The 16,890-nt window shown below is 42.7% G+C and overlaps 1 protein-coding gene across 1 annotated transcript in view; it reads left to right on the forward strand.

Moving 5' to 3' along the window:
* TEK (TEK tyrosine kinase, endothelial) overlaps positions 1 to 15,608 on the forward strand; it is a 63,880-nt gene extending 48,272 nt beyond the window's left edge. The window contains exons 16-22 of the mRNA XM_012646480.1: positions 763 to 953; positions 1,801 to 1,914; positions 6,386 to 6,456; positions 7,437 to 7,477; positions 8,368 to 8,464; positions 14,267 to 14,366; positions 14,893 to 15,608. Coding sequence (XP_012501934.1) covers positions 763 to 953; positions 1,801 to 1,914; positions 6,386 to 6,456; positions 7,437 to 7,477; positions 8,368 to 8,464; positions 14,267 to 14,366; positions 14,893 to 14,967 — 689 coding nt within the window. The 3' untranslated portion in view covers positions 14,968 to 15,608. The remainder of the gene's footprint in view (positions 1 to 762; positions 954 to 1,800; positions 1,915 to 6,385; positions 6,457 to 7,436; positions 7,478 to 8,367; positions 8,465 to 14,266; positions 14,367 to 14,892) is intronic.
* The last annotated feature ends 1,282 nt before the right edge of the window (positions 15,609 to 16,890 follow it).

The raw sequence follows: 16,890 nt of genomic DNA on the forward strand, positions 1-16,890 counted from the left end.
AAAAAACAGTAAAAATCACTTTACTCTTCACTAACTCTAAAGATCAATGTTTTTTAGCAAGGCAAATTACTTTTTATAAAAAAAAGAAAAAATTGATTTGGAATAAAAATAAGACAATGAATCATAAGTTTTCCAGGAGCTATTGTATTACCTTTTCCTAAAATTTTCAGTTTTCTGGTTTCTTTAAGCAAATTGCAATCTCTGAAACTGGACTCTGCTAACCAGTGACTTAATCAACAATATGATGACTCAGTATGGGTTTCAGAAAGGAGTACAAGGCAGGAGAGAAAGTTACGTGTTGTGGGTCCTCCCGCCATGCATATTTAATCAATCAAGAAAAGTAACTTAGGAAAATCTAGAGACAGACATGCCTGCCCTAGATTAGGTTCTTGATTAATACCGAATAAAAAATAAAAGGTGATGTGAAAAAGTGTCTGAGATCTAGAGGAGAATGCTTTGCTTTCGTTCTGCTATTAGTTGGTGAAAGCGTTTCAGGAAGCCCTCTGCCTCTGCGTTAGTCCCCGTTTGCTAGGAATGGAGAGGGGACGGGAAAGAGGGGGACCCTGATTCCAGCTCAGCCCCCTTGAGTATAGCAGGAAGTGGTCATGTACCTTCCTCCTGTCCCCCGCGTGCTACCACTAGATGTGTTTCTTTTAGATACAATGGAGTTTATAGGCAATTCTCAAGGAGCACAGCACATCTTTAAAATCTCATAGCTGTCTGGAGTCACTGATCAGAAGATGGTCTCTTCTTTCCCCGCAGGCTACCTGTACCTAGCCATCGAGTATGCCCCCCACGGAAACCTCCTGGACTTTTTGCGCAAAAGCCGCGTGCTGGAGACCGACCCCGCATTCGCCATCGCCAACAGCACCGCCTCCACGCTGTCCTCCCAGCAGCTCCTCCACTTCGCTGCAGATGTGGCCCGGGGCATGGACTACTTGAGCCAGAAACAGGTGTGCTCTGAGGATCTTGCTCTGTACATCTCTCTTATGGGGTTCTCTCTCTCAAGTCAGGGTTTCGATACGTTTTCATGGTTGTCAAGCTCTAGTCTTTAATTCCTTCTTACAATCTTTCTCATTTTAATCTTTGTTAATATTCCATCTATTTATATAGAAATTATGGCCTAATACCGACATACTTATCTAGCAAATTTTGTAATACGTATTTGGTGAGATGCCTTAAGCTTAGTTTCGTTTGCTTCCAAATAATGCACAATAGCAGAGGCATTATATTGCAACCAGAAGATTTAATGACCTGTGGTTTTTTTTCTTTCCCCCCTGAAATGCTTCTCCCAAGAGGTGGTGGGGTCATTCGGCAGAACCCATCAACTGAGATGAACTTTAAGGAAACTGGATTCTGTTACTTAAAACCCCTTTTCTGGCTAGGCGCGGTGGCTCACACCTGTAATCCTAGCACTCTGGGAGGCCAAGGCAGGAGGATCACTTGAGGTCAGGAGTTCAAGACCAGCCTGAGCAAAAGCAAGACCCCATCTCTACTAAAAGTAGAAAAAATTAGCTGGTCGTGGTGGCGAGTGCCTGTAGTCTCAGCTACTCGGGAGGCTGAGGCAGGAGGATCACTTGAGCCCAGGAGTTTGAGGTTGCTGTGAGCTAGGCTGATGCCATGGCAGTCTAGGCAAGGTGACAGAGGTGAGACTGTGTCTCAAAAACTAAAAAATCCTTTTCCTAATATTGTTTCTTCTCTATTATCCAAAGCTTTTGCCCCTGGGGTTTTGTGCTAACAAAATGAAGTGAAAAAGCAAGGATCATGCTGAAAAATACATGATTTTTTTAAAAATTTCAGTTTATCCACAGGGATCTGGCTGCCAGGAACATTTTAGTTGGTGAAAACTATGTAGCCAAAATAGCAGATTTTGGACTGTCCCGAGGTCAAGAAGTATACGTGAAAAAGACAATGGTAAGTTCAGAACCATGAACACTGGTAACAACCTTTCAAAGGTATTCCTCCCTCTCCAGGTGTCGCTTCTCTTAGAACATCATTGCTCTGTGGTGATTAAGGCAACTGACTGTGTATCCCAGTAGATGTTGCCTGGCCCAGTAAGGACTCTTTCTAAATGTTGGTTCCTAAAATGATTGGAGGGTTCATATTATCAGTAAAGAAGACATCGTCACATGTGGCCAAGTAATTGAACATTTGAACACAGCAGTGCAGGGTCTCCGGTCTGTATCCAGTTCTGACCCCTGGGTGTCTCACTCCGAAACGTCTGAGGAGCTCTCACAGTCCCCGTTCATGCACAGCAGATGTAGCAAGGGGGAAAAAAAGACATTAACACATTGACTGCCACACCAGAAAAAAAATTTTTTCCTTGAGGCCACAGTGTTGTATTAAAACAAAACGATCCTTTTTAATTTGTTATTTTTTTATTGTTTTCTGTGCATGAGATATACGCAATGCAATCCACATTTTTAGGATTAAATCGTCAATATTAATTATAACAATAAGAATATCACCAAGTAAGATTTTCACAAACCAACTGCAGAGTTTTGCCTCATGTGGCTCAAAACTAGCCTGAGTTAAATACAACTCATATGGCAGCCAATGTGTTAATATACTTTCCAAAAATCAAGGAAATAAATTCATGGGTTCCTAAATTACAAGGGGGCTCTGCAGACAAATTCATGACTTCTGTGGCCCACATAAGATTTCCCTCTTCACTAAAAGTTCAATGTTTACTTTTCAAGCCCAAATCAGATCTACTTTCACCCAATGATACCCACTCCCCCAAATGGTACTAAATATTTTATCTTTAAATTCAAGGATCACAGGAGAACCTAATCATACAGTCTTAGAGGAAAAGAGATACAGAACTCATTCTGCTTTTGGTACCCACTCTGGAATTGTAAAGTCCTGGAAATGTCACATCCCTGGACATTAGTGCTGTGCCGACAACATGCCACCACCCCGTGTTCCTTGGGTGAGCACAGTGTAGGGCCTTGGGGTGACAAACCCTATAGTCTTTATGTGTGCCAGGTGCTGCTCTGGCGGGATAGCTCTCCCTGTGTTGGGTCTGATGACCATCACTTGGACTCCGCTGTCTTGGGACTGCTCCAGTTGTCAGATAGAAGGTGCTTTTGCTTTTGTGGGTGCTCCAAATTGCTTCTCAGCAAGGCTTAGGTTCCTGCATTTATTCTCAAAACCAGGCTTCCTTTGGGGCCCTACAGTGGCCTGAGGGGTACTCAGACTGTGAGCTCCCTGCCCGCCAGCCCGCCCAGGTGCTGCTAGCCTGGTGACTCCAGGAGAACAGGGCAAATCCTGAGGGGGAGTGACAAGATAAAACAGAAACAATACTCAAGAACATTTTGAAAAGGAAATCACCCATAATTCACCACCTTGGCACGTTTATTTTTTTTCATTTTTGGCTCATTGGCTTCCACAGCACATATTTTTTACATAGTTACAATCACAGTGAACAATAACCATTTCGGATCTTTCCACTCTTTTTTGGTGAGGGTTTCAAGTGGGGCCCGTTGGCGTTCAGACAGCCCCACACACCCTCGATGTTTACCAGTATCAACTTTCGGGAGCCGCACGTACCTCCCTGATGGCCAGCCTCCGGCAGGGCTTGTTTCCCTAAGGCTGTCAGGTGCTGGCCCACTCCGGGCAGACGTTCGTCTGGGGCGGGGCTGGGCTTGTCCTCTCAGAGAAGCAGAGTCCATCACTCACCAGCTGCTCCAGCTCTGCCGGCCTCTCCCTGGCCATCCACATCCTCATTTCTCCTTCACAGAATCTGTTTTTTTGCTCCACTCCAGCATTTGTGGGATACGATACCCCAGACGAGGAGGAGGAGGGGTTAACACAGGTTAGCCCACGACCTACCCATTTTATGTGGGTGCTCTCCTCAGATCCCCAAGGCTGATGCTGGTTTGCTTGGCGTTTATAAAGAGCAGGGATTTCTGCAGTACTGGGAGTTGAGGAGGGATACTTACAGGGGCAGAGAACTGATGGGCTCAACTCTCACAATAGAGTAAATAGGGTAAAGTGTTCATTAGCCGCATGGGGCTGGCGGGGAAGAGGAAGAGAGGAGAAGGGTTTGGAGAGGAGCAAGCTCCCTGCAGGAAGGGTGCAGTGCAGCAAGGCACCACTAGAGGGCAGAGTGGCCACTTTTCTCTAGCAGCCAATGTTTTAAATCAGAGGTTTTCAACTTGTACCTCAGAGTCATCTGGGGAGCTTTACAGAATGGAATGCTGAGTCCTGCCTAGATTCAGTTAGTCTAGGGTGGGGTTCCTGCATTAGATTTTTTTCTTTTTCTTTTTTCTTTTTTTATTTCAGCATGTTATGGGGGTACATATGATTAGGTTACTGCATTAGATTTGTATTTTAAGTCCCCCGAGTGATTCTAATAAGGAAGTGTTGCTGCGAACTAACGTACTAAATGAGTTGGGGTTTTACTATCATCGATTAATATATCCATTCCCTCACCATCCATGTATTGATTACCACAATGTTTCATGCTCGTGCTAGGTTTTGGGGTAATTTAAGTCAGACACAGCCTACACCTTCAAAGAGCTCACAGACAGACACATAATGATCAACTATGACAGCTGGTAAGCACGAAGGGCAAGGAAAGCACAGGTATCATGGGAGCACAGAGAAGGTGCACTGAACCAAACCAAGAGGGCAGTCATGGAGGGCCTCCTGGAGGAGGTCAACTCCTGAGCTCACAGTAAATGTTAGATAGATACTGGAGGTGTGAATATGAGTTGGATGGAATGCATGGAACCTTTGGAGAATCTTTAAGTCAGTCAGTATGGCTGGAGTGTAATGCAGAGAGGAGGGAGTTAAAATTCAAGGTTTGAGGAAGAAGCAGGGATAAAGTCTTGAGGGGCCTTGAATTCCAGCTAAGGCTTTTGGGACTCAGCTAAGGATTTGAGATCTTGGGACAACAGGGACATTAAAGAATTTTAAGGAAAGGAATTATGTGGTCAGATTTGCCATTTTGAGTGATTTTGCCCTGACTGTAGTGAGAACAGCCCCTTAGGAGTGAGATCAGTTAGAGATCAGGACAGAGGCTGTTGTCATCAGGCAGGGGCCTGAACCCAGGTGATGCAGTAGGGACAGATGGAAGTGGAAAGACCCAAAAGAAGTCAAATGAGAAAAACACGAAAAAGTACACGCTGAACTTTGTAATCAGGAGGTGTGAGGTTAGAAGCCAGCAGGTTGGGAGTGAATGAGAGCAAAATGAAAACAGATGATGTTTTCTCTTCCTTCCCCGTGAAGGCGAGGAGGGAGCTCGAGTGACGGGTGGGAGAGGGGGTGAATGTGGAGGAAAACATTGAAGATGTGGATGTGAGAAAATATACTTTTATACTTGAACCTAAAACTACAGAATTACCATTCAGGATTTTATGGTCAGAAATTTATGCTTCAGAATATTGCCACTGTACAACAAACCGGGAGAGAACTGCACATTCAAGAACTCTCCTTGGGATCTGGGGCAAGGCTGGTCGTGTGGGCGGATGGCCTGCTCTGGGGCACTGAGACAGGTCCCCCAAGTGCTCCTGGTGCTGCCCCACCCACTGGCTAGTGTAGGCTGAAATGCCACTGTTAACGTCTGGACAAATCTCCAGGAGGGAGGGCTCAATCTCTCAGGGACAAACCATATGATCCTTGGGGCGGGAAGTTAAAAAGGGAGCCCCAAACTGTAGAGAATTTGGGGAAAGTAGATATAAAACTCCCAAGTCAATCTTCGCAATGTCCACTCACATCTCATTTTGCCCAGCCTGGACTCCATAAGCCGAGAGGAGGGCAGCCTGGAGGGAATCAGGGCCAGGAGCCCTAAGGGTGAGCATGAGTCTCTTGTCCTATCTCCAAACCCAACGTGAACCGCACTGGCTGTGAGTTACGCAACCTCTGCTGATATGTCTGCACACTGCTCCCTTTGACCTGAACTCTCTCTCCTCCTCCATCCACCGGATGAGGTCGGCACATCTTACAGAACTGAGCTGGCACATCCCCTCCTCTGGAAAATCCATTACCTCCAGCCACAGTTGGCCTCTCCATCACCCTTTCCCACATGACAATTACATTCTCAGTTTCTGTGCCTGTCTCCCCTTTCAAACCCCTGGGCGCCCCTGAGAGCCATGAGGTGAGTAACCCCAATGTGCGTGCGCACACATATTCCAATTCATATAAAACGGCTGGACCCCTTGAGGTGAGTAGGACTTACACTGTTTGCACGTCTTTAAATGTGAAAACACACTTGTAGCTGGGACATACACAAAGCAATGATTCCTGAGTCCGTCCTACCTTCTGTCTGCGGAATTCCAAATAGGGTTCCCTGGGGCCTTTGAGAGAGCCATACTGCAGGCACACTGGCAGCCCACGAAGCGTCCCTGCCCTAAGTGGCTTCTTACTTTGTTCTCTCCAGGGAAGGCTCCCAGTGCGCTGGATGGCGATCGAGTCACTCAATTACAGCGTGTATACAACCAACAGTGATGTGTGAGTAAGCTGCTTATTGCCGAGGCATTTTTCTCCCCCAGAAAAATTATATATCCAACAGAAGTTTTTAAAAAACAAGAATAAGCTGTACCTCTGTGGAATAAAGCTAACCAGTAAGTCCAGGAAACAAATTCATAGAGTAAATGAAGCCACAGAATAGACAGCTTCCAGAGGGTAAAAGCACCGGTGGCAGCTTTTGAGTTTCCCTCTGCGTGTGGAGGAGAGGCTTCACGTTGAGAATTCTTGACCTCAGGAGGAAGAAGGGGCACGCTGGCCTTCCCGTGGCTCCTCTCCAGACCTAGATCAGAGGAAGCAGCCCAGAATAGCTGCCGGGGGCCGGAGGTGGTGGGGACAAAAGTAAGACCAGACGGTGGGGCCATCTCTGCATGCAACCTGCAGTGATAAATCACAGGCAGGTGGTGGAAGGAAGGGTCTGAGAGGCTATCTTGCCTTGTACCCTATTTTCAGGAGGAAAAACCGAGGCCCAGTGGGTAGTGGTGATTTGTCCAAGGGGTTTTGCTTATGCCTGGGGGTGAGGAGGGTGCTAGCAGTTGCTGTGTCCTCACTGCAGGGTGCCCTTTAGATATTACTCTGAATAACTTTTGAGGCAGGAATGGGTGTCCCCACTTTTGGAAGAATACGCTATGCTATGGTTCTAAATGGTTCAGTGACTTCTCCCAGGTCACGCGGTATTATGTGGTAGCGATAGGATTTAACTCAGATCTGTTTGGATTCGAATTTCACTGGTTTTCCACAGTACCACCTTGCTCTCTCAACTCCAGTGATTTGGGGGCTCTGGCAAAGTGAACACTGTTTGTTGTAACCCTCACATTTGGCTAAGAGGAGAGGAACCCACGCTGTGAGCAAGGCCTTATTCTAGTAACATTTCCTTCTCTCAGAAAGGATGGTCACCCTGGCTTTTTGAGCAAAAAAATTGAGTGGTTTGCTGATTATTGCTTTCACATTTGTCCCTCCTGCAGGTGGTCCTACGGTGTGTTACTATGGGAGATTGTCAGCTTGGGTGAGTATGTTTATCTACCAGGTGAGACTCTAGGCAAAGGGAGTGGGACCCTCCACTACTCCTGCATAGCATAAGTCCATGGGACACCCTTCGTATGTGGTGCTACCGATGTGACTTTAGAACAGAAACAGGTCTCCACATGTGAGTATTTATTTCCACATTTTTCTTTTTGAAATTCCTATACCTAATGTCGTATTTAATAATAATGACCTATTGGCCAAGAACTTCATTATAGGCTAATTGTCTCTGCTTGTACAAAGATGTCATAGAGCTGCAACAGGTTTACTTCTATAACTTTTAATGGTTACATAATGGTCTCTTTTAAAGTCACATTTATGAAGGCTATTTTTTAAGGCATGTGGGAAAAAAGATAACAATTTCACATACTCTATAACCCCAGTTTTATACATATATTGTAAAAATTGGAAGGCACTACACAGAAAGGTAATAGAATCTATTGAGTTTTTTCATCATGCATTTTTTGTATTCAAGGTTTTCTAATAATAAACATGTATTGTTTTATTGGTAACTTGTCAATAAAGTAGGAATTGCATAACATAATTAGACTTCCAATTAGAAAAAAGGTAAATGCATTGGTATAAGAAACATGCGGTGTGTAGGCAGACCTAGGAAAGAGTGATAGCTCTGTAAGTGAAGAAGCCTGCAGCAGACCTTTTCACTGAAGGAATAATGATCTCACTTTAGTGTGGTCTTTAATGTAAATCCAGCTTTGCTGTGTAGTGGGTTTGCAAGGGGAGGCATGCTGGGTGCTCACGCTCCCTTGACATGCCCTGATTCCTCCTGGCCTCTTGACTTTAGAGCCCCTGGGCAGGAGGCATTGCCTTGGGTGCCACAGAGAACTGAGAGTGGCTCTGTTTCCCGTCTTCCAGGAGGCACCCCCTACTGTGGCATGACCTGTGCAGAGCTCTATGAGAAGCTTCCCCAGGGTTACAGACTGGAGAAGCCCCTGAACTGTGATGACGAAGTGTAAGTCAAGCCTTACCCTGGGGTAATTTTATCTTATCCTTCTCCCTATGTGATTCTTGGACAGGCTGACTCTAAGAAGTCACCTGATACATACATAACACGTGCACACACAGATCCCAAATAGTTGAAAAAATGCGGGTGGTCCCTAATGCTAAGACTGTTATGTAATGGGCAAGGAGGAGAAAGCTAGGAGGGGCAAGAAGAAGCCCATGCATGCTGCTCTCAAGGAGAGGATCCAAAGTTGCAGGTGGATGCCTACTACAGATGGTTCCTCTTGGAAAGAGCAGTGTAAAACCCCAGAGAAGTGACAGGGGACACTCCGAGTGAAGATGATGGGGTGATTCTTTCAACAAGATCAGAAGGTACCTGGGGGAGGTATCTATAGGTAGGGAAGGACAAGAGGAGAGAACCCTGTGTCCTGAGCTGTGAGGGGACCCCTAGTGCCAGCACAGACCTCTGGTTTGATCAAGGAGATGCTTGGATTCTGTGCATCTAGTGGCTACTGATCCCAGGTTTTTACAACTGATGCCATTCTGAGCTTGCGGGTACAGGGCTCAAGGACTGCACAGGGATCACTGGCAAGGAGGATGCAGAGTGGATGCTTTTCCGTGCTGTGCCCTGTGACTGGGAGATTTGAACAGAACAGGCGTCTCAGATGCCATAGATACTACCTCAGAAGCCCTGTGGCAACTGCCTCCATGGGACCTGTGCCGGGGGAGAACCCTAGCCCACAGCTCCACATTCTGCTGCCGTCCACTCCTGCTCTACCTCCAGACCACAGGTCTGGCTCCAGTGCTATTCCTGCTCCACTTCTGAGGCTTCAGCATTTCTGTCAGGTCCCCAGGCTCCACCACAGGTTCTGGGAGTGCAGCTGTACCCAGGAGGCTCCAGCACTGCCCCCTGGGCCTGCCCTACAGTCTAATGCTCTGCCAGGGACTTTCCAGCCTCAAGCTGCCATTGCATCTGAATCCAGTCCAAGCAAATACCCACAGCACAAACACTCAAAACCACTGCCTAGATATATTCGCCCAACTTACACTGTCACCCCTGTGGGGAGACCCTGGGCAGTGCAATCCCCTGCAATGCCAGCCTCCATAGCTAGGGTCTCAGCCAGTGCCCCATTCGAGCTTCCAACAATGGTCTGGGGAACAGCCAACCATTCTGCACAAAGATCATCCAGCATAAACTGTGATAATCACAGGGGAATGGGACAAAATAGAATAACTGCATTTGAGGCTCTCAGTGCACCCACCCCTCACTCTTCTGGAGCAGGATACAAAAGCGCCATCTAGCGACCTCCCCTCCTTCTCACTAAGTAGGAGAGTTCCCAGCAAAGGAGAACAGGTGCCCTGCAAACCTATCAGCCCTGAGCTGAGAGAAGAAGATTCATATGAAAAGAAACCAGCAAATGAACTTGGCAACATGAAAAAACCAAACAGTCTGATACCCTCAAGGGATCACAGTCGATCTATAGCAGTGGACCGCAACCAAAAAGAAACTGTCAAAATCAAAAATGGAATTCAGAATATGGATGGCAAATAAGATAATGGAATTGAAAAGAAAGTTGAAAACCAATACAAGCACCAAAAAATTTCAGGAGATCAATGAAAAACAAAAGTTGCTAAAGAGCTAGACACCGTAAGAAAGGATATAATAGAACTTAAAGAGATGAGTCAGGGAATTTCAAAATACAGCATAAAGCTTCAACAACAGGCTAAACTAAGCAGAAGAAAGAATCTTAGAGCTTGATGACACGACTCGAGCTAGCTAATACAGTCATTCAAAGATGCAGAAAAGAGAATAAAGAGGACTGAACAATCACTCAGAAATATGGGACTATGTGAAGCAAACTAATATATGAATTATAGGTATCTCTGAGGGAGAAGAAGAAAGAGCAAAAATCATGGGATATCTATTTGAGAGAATTATTGCAGAAAATTTCCCTGGTATTGCCAGAGATTCAGATATTGAGATATAAGATGGTCATTGAACACTGGGAACATTCATTGCAAACAGGATCTCTCCAAGACACATAGTCATGAACTTGGCCAAAGTCAAAATGAAGGAGAAAATTCTACAAGCAGCAAGACAAAAGTAACAACTAACCAACAAAGGAAAATCCATCAGGCAAACAGAAGCCTTCTCCGCAGTGACCTTACAAGCCAGAAGGGATGAGGGCCCCATCTTCAGTCTTCTAACAGAATTGCCAATATTGTATGCTGCAAAATTAAGTTTCATAAATGATGGAGAAATTAAGACTTTTCCAGACAAGCAAATACTAAGGGAATTTGTCACTATTAGACCTGCCCAACCAGAAATACTCAGACTTGCATTATACATGGATTAGCACTATAGATACTCCTCAGTGTAAAATTACCCAAAACTTAAAGCTCACAGCTCTTAAAAAACCATAGCACAAGAGGGAAAACAAAACAATAAGATATTATGCAACATGATGAACCATATCAATACCAACACTCAAGGTGAATGGTCTGTATGCCCCACTTAAAAGACATAGTCCAGCTGAATGGATGAAAAAACACAACCCAAATATCTGCTATCTCCAAGAAACACATCTAACCTACAAAGACTGATATAGATTCAAGGTGAAGGGATGGAAAAAAATATTCCTTACAAACAGAGCCAAACGAAAGGAATAGCCACTCTCATATCAGACAAAATAGACTTTAAATCAATAATGGTAAGGAGAGCAATTCAACAAAAAGACACATATTAATAACAATCCTAAGTACATATGCACCTAACACAGGAGCTCCCAGATTCATAAAGCAAATCCTACTTGATCTAAGCAACGAGATAAAAAGTAGCATTGTAATTGCCGGGGACTTCAACACTCCACTGACAGAGCTGGACAGAAGATCAAAGCAGAAAATCAATAAAGAAACACTGGACTTAAATGAAACTCTGGAACAAATGGACCTAACAGACATTTACAGAACATTCTACCCTAAAACTACTGAATACACATTATTTTTTCATCAGCACATGGGGTATTCTTCAAGACTGATCACATATTAGGCCACAAAACACGTCTCATCAAATTAAAAAATCAAAATCATATCATGTATCTTCTCAGACCACAGTGGAATAAAACTAGAAATCAATTCTAAGAGAAACACCCAAATCAACACAAAGTCATGAAAATTAAAGAACCTACTGCTGAACAACAAAAGGGACACAAGCTATCAAAATCTATGGAATACCACAAAAGCAGACCTAAGGGGAAAATTCATGCCTTAAATGCCTACATCAAAAAGACAGAAAGATCTTAAATTAACAATCTAATGTCACACCTCAAGGGACTCGAAAAGGAAGAGCAATCCAAACCCAAAGCCAGCAGAAGAAATGAAATAACAAAGCTCAGAACAGAACTAAATGAAATGGAAATTAAAAAAATATTAAGGATCAACAGAAGAAAAAATTGGTTCCCTGAAAAGATAAGAATCAACAGACTTCTAGCTAGATTAACCAGAAATAGAACATAAAGGACCCAAATAAGCTCAATCAGAAATGAAAAAGATATTACAAGTCATACCACAGAAATACAAAGTATTATCTGTGAATACTATAAAAATCGCTATGTACATAAATTAGAAAATGTAGAGGAAATAGATAAATTCCTGAAAACAGACAACCACCATCAGGAAGAAATAGAAATCCTGGACAGATAATAATGAGCAGCAAGATTGAAGCAGTAATAAAAAAAATCTCCAAACAAAAAAGGCCCTAGACTAGATGGATTCAGAACCAATTCTACCAGACCTACAAAGAAGAACTGGTACCTATCCTACAGAAATTATTCCATAACATCAAGAAGGAGGAACTCTTCCCTAACTCATTATATGAAGCCAGTATCACCTTGATACCCAAACCAGGAAAGGACGCAGAAAAAAAGAAAACTGCAGACCAATATCCCTTATGAATGTAGACGTAAAAATCATCAACAAAATACTAAGAAACCAAATTCAACAGCACATAAAAATTCACCATGATCAAATGGGCTTCATCCTAGGGATGCAAGGATGGTTCAATGTATGCAAATCGATTAACATGATTCACCATAGAAGCAAAAACAAAGACGATATGATCATCTCAATAGATGCAAAGGAAAAGAATTCATTTTATCAAAAACATACCAGCACTCGAATATTTATTGCAGCTCAATTCACAATTGAAAATATGTGGAATCAACCTAAGTGCCCATCAACTCATGAGTAGATTAACAAAATGTGGTATATATATACCAGTTCTACTAGCCACAAAAACAACAGAGTGCTACATAGCCATGAAAAGGAACAAAATAATGTCTGTTGCAGCAACTTGATGGAACTGGAGACTATTATCCTAAGTGAAGTGTCTCAGGGATGGAAAAATAAATACCACATGTACTCATAATCAATCGGCACACATGGGCACAGAGAGATGTAAAGGTCATTGGCAATCAAGAAGGGGGAGGAAGGGAGGGGTAAAAACCTATCCGTTGGCTACAGTGAACGCTATTTGAATGATGGGCACACTGAAAACTCTGACTTAAACATTATAAAAGGTATCCATGTAACAAAAGCATTTGTACTTCCTTAACATTTTGAAATAAAAAAAAATCTAGGAGTAATTTAAAGTAATGGCTCTTGGGAACATTGAAATGAGGAAGGGCAATGAATGCAGAAAAGATCTGAACTAAATTCATGAAATTGTTCATAAATAAATGTAAGAAACTTTGAGACTAACTTTGGGGATAGAGATTTAATATTGTTCATTAAGGAAGGTGGATTTTTCTCTATGGAATCTTGCTTCTGCTAAGATTATTTTTCAAGAGTAAGAATTATTTCAAGGGGAACAATGATTAACTGTAGTGATGCCACCATTCCCAGAACTAGCAGAGGTGGAAGCTGCCTAACTGGCATTATTTGGAGAGTGCAAGGCTCTAGGTTAAACAAAGAATTTATTGTTCAAATGGGGCCACTTCTAAGAGTGAAAGAGGGTACTATTAATAATGGTGTCTTAGTCATTTCAGGCTATGACAAAATATCATAAACTGGATAGCTTATAAACAATAGAAAATACTTCTCACAGTTCTGAAGGCTGAGAAGTCCAAGATTGAAGCATTGGTAGATTTGGTGGCTGGTGTCTACGAACCGTTTCCTGGTTCACAGATGGCCATATTTTTGCTGTGTCCTCACTTGGCAGAAGTGACAAAGGAATTCCCTGGGGCCTCTTCTGTAAGGGCATTAATCCTATTCATGAAGACAGACACTCCCGAATCACCTCCCAAAGGGCCCACTTCCAAATACCATCACACTGGGGGTTAGGCTTCCACACATGAATTTTGGGTGGCACAAACATTCAGTTTACAGCAACCAGTTAAACGGGCTTTTTTGTTTTTAATGATGTAACTTCTATGAGTCCGTCTAAGAGGGAGATGCAATAGGTGGCATCCTATAAATTGATTTGAGCATGAAGCTTTTCTTTAATGAGACGCTAACATTTTAAGAGATGCGGTATTCCAAGGGAAATGCTGCCCTAGACACATAATCCAGTTCTTTCTGGATGATCAGAATAGCAGAGATCAAGAACAAGCAGGAGCAGGCCCCAGGGTGGGCACTAAGTACAGAAATGGGACTTGAACAGAAACTTCCTAGGTGCTGTACTTTTGTCTTCTGCTGTTTGCGCTTCGGACTATGCACTGAGTGGCTACATTCTCTTTTTTCCTGCCCTGCACTGGGCCATGCTCAGCATGATGCACAGTCATAGAGTTAACCCTTTAATTCTTTGTTTTTGAAGGTATGATCTAATGAGACAATGCTGGCGGGAGAAGCCTTATGAGAGGCCATCATTTGCCCAGATATTGGTGTCCTTAAACAGAATGTTAGAAGAACGAAAGGTGAGTATGGGCACACAAAGAGTTCAAAGCAGGAGCTCTTCAACTGGAATTCCTGATATGCCCAGGGTGGTTAATAAAAATAATTGGGAAGGGTCAAGAATTCTATAAACAGTTCTAAAAGTCAGTTCACTATACTGATCTGAGGTTCAAAAGGCAAGTAAATCTAGGTTAAAGAAATAGGTTTCAATGACATTCCAAATCTAAGTGGTAATTCAACCAGAGATCACACAGGGAGATGTGAAGATGAGACATGGACAGAGGAAGGGGCCTAGAGAACCCGAACATCTCAGGGGGAACCACTGAGAGATCATGAGAAAGAGAGGCTCGGAGGTGCCCAAAGGCAAGGGATGCATTTTAGAAGGAAGATCATCAAATACAACAGAGGGATTAAGGACAGAAATGTGTCTCCCAAGTACTTAGTGTTTGAGGTGAAATAAACTAATAAAACCAGGGTAATGCTGTAACTGCTCCTGGCAGAGGTGGAGCCAAGGCAGCCTATGTCTCTGAACCATTCTTGCTCTTCCAGACCTACGTGAATACCACGCTTTATGAGAAGTTTACCTATGCAGGAATTGACTGCTCTGCTGAAGAAGCGGCCTAGGATAGAACACCGTCATCTGTGTACCCTCTGTTTCCCCTTCGCTGGCATGAAAGACCCTTGATACCTGCAGAGAAAACGAGAAAGCCTCTGCCAAGAGGTGTGATACGAAAGTGTATATATATTGTTGTACATCTGGGACCTTCACCACAAAACCCCGTGTGTGGATCTGTATTATGCTCTGACTCTACTAGGACTGTATATACTGTTTTGAGTAAGAATGTGCTGAAATCAGAATGCCTGTTTGTGGTTTTGTATGCAATAATATATTTTTCTAAAATGTGGACTTCATAGGAAGGTATGAGAATACAATTACTGTAATGCATAACTTGTGATTGTCCTAGATATTTTTTATATTTACCTTTATATTGAATGCTATAAAATGTTTTGCTGTGTAGAAGCAAAATATTGTTAATAAACCTAACAATGACCCTGATAGCACAGGTTAGGAAAAGGGAGGGAAATGTATGAATTCTAACAGGACATAGGTTAATATTTAAGAAATTGAAAAAATCCAAGTGATATGAGATTCCTCTATCTCTCAATGTTCTCTCTCACCTGTAGAATCCAGTCCAATTTCATATAGTCATGTGACAACTCTGTCTTGTGTTTCCACAGCCTACAAGTCAGTCCAGAATGCTAACATCTAGAAATAGATATAAATCTCATTTCTTAGAAGCTTAAGAGCCTTTAGAGAAATATAAATAAGTTTAATAGATAAAATAATGGGATTTACTTTTAGTTTCTCTGATAATATTGACTTGCATATTTTAAGAAATACTAAAAATAGCCTGGGTGATATTTGGGAGACATGTGACATTTATATTGAATTAACATCCCTACATGTATTGTACATTGTAAAAAGTTTTAGTTTTGACCAGTTGTGAGTTTACCATGTATACTGTAGGCACACGTTGCACTGAGATATTATAAATGAATAAATGTCTTGCCTACTCACATTTCATCAAGAAGTGTGTCTCATAGGTACTGCCAAATGTTTTTATTATGCTTTAAAGAAAAAAATGCCTTAAATTATACATCCCTAACTTGTTAGTAATAAGCATATAGAGCAGTTGGGGAGTATACTCCAGCAGACATAGGAGCTCACAGATCGGGAAGATCAGTCCCTTTTATGTCAAAGCAGTATACCTCCAGTGGTGTTCCAGTGTGAACCAACTGCTTAGAATTAGAATTCCTTTTAATTATGTTACAATGTTAAATATAACAAGTCCTCATTTAATGTTGGTAAGTTCTTGGAAACTGTGACTTTAAGTGAAACTATGCATTGTATTCTGTAGGAACTTAACTTTTGTTTATATCGATTAGCCTATGGTAAAATTGGTTTTGTTATGCAGCATGCCATTTTGCTTAAAGTCAGTTTCCAAGCACCTATTGAGGACTTGCAATAGTTCGACATGCTATATAAACTTCCACGCTCCTGTCATCTTAAGCTTATGTATTCAGAAATGATAACTAGGTAACTGAACTCGTCCCAAATGCTCTTCATTCATAATATCATATTCAAGCAGAGACAGACACAGAGCAAAAGCAAGGCTGCCAGAATAGCATTTACTTAACTAAATGGAAACAGAAATGAAGAGCCATTGAAACATAGGTCCAGTTTGTCATCACCAAGAGAGCAGAGTAAGAATACCAGCCTGCATCCTCCTACAAAAGAAAACAAAACTCCAAATATAGACAGCTATTAACACACCAAAATAGCCCAGAGAGGGTGCAAAGGTACATTAAAGAATCTGCAGCAATACAGTGGAGTGCAAAAATGGAGAACATCCACACAGAAAGAATTGGTAATGTGATTGGCATGCCTAAAACATCAGGGATGGCTGGGAAAAAAAGGAGCAAGGAAGAGGCATCAGACTCAGCCACAGGGCAAAACCATCATGGTTCCCAGTGGCTTGCTCTTTA

The sequence above is a fragment of the Propithecus coquereli genome, unplaced genomic scaffold (assembly GCF_000956105.1).
Source record: "Propithecus coquereli isolate 6110/MARCELLA unplaced genomic scaffold, Pcoq_1.0 Scaffold106, whole genome shotgun sequence".
NCBI classification, from domain to species: Eukaryota; Metazoa; Chordata; class Mammalia; order Primates; family Indriidae; genus Propithecus; species Propithecus coquereli.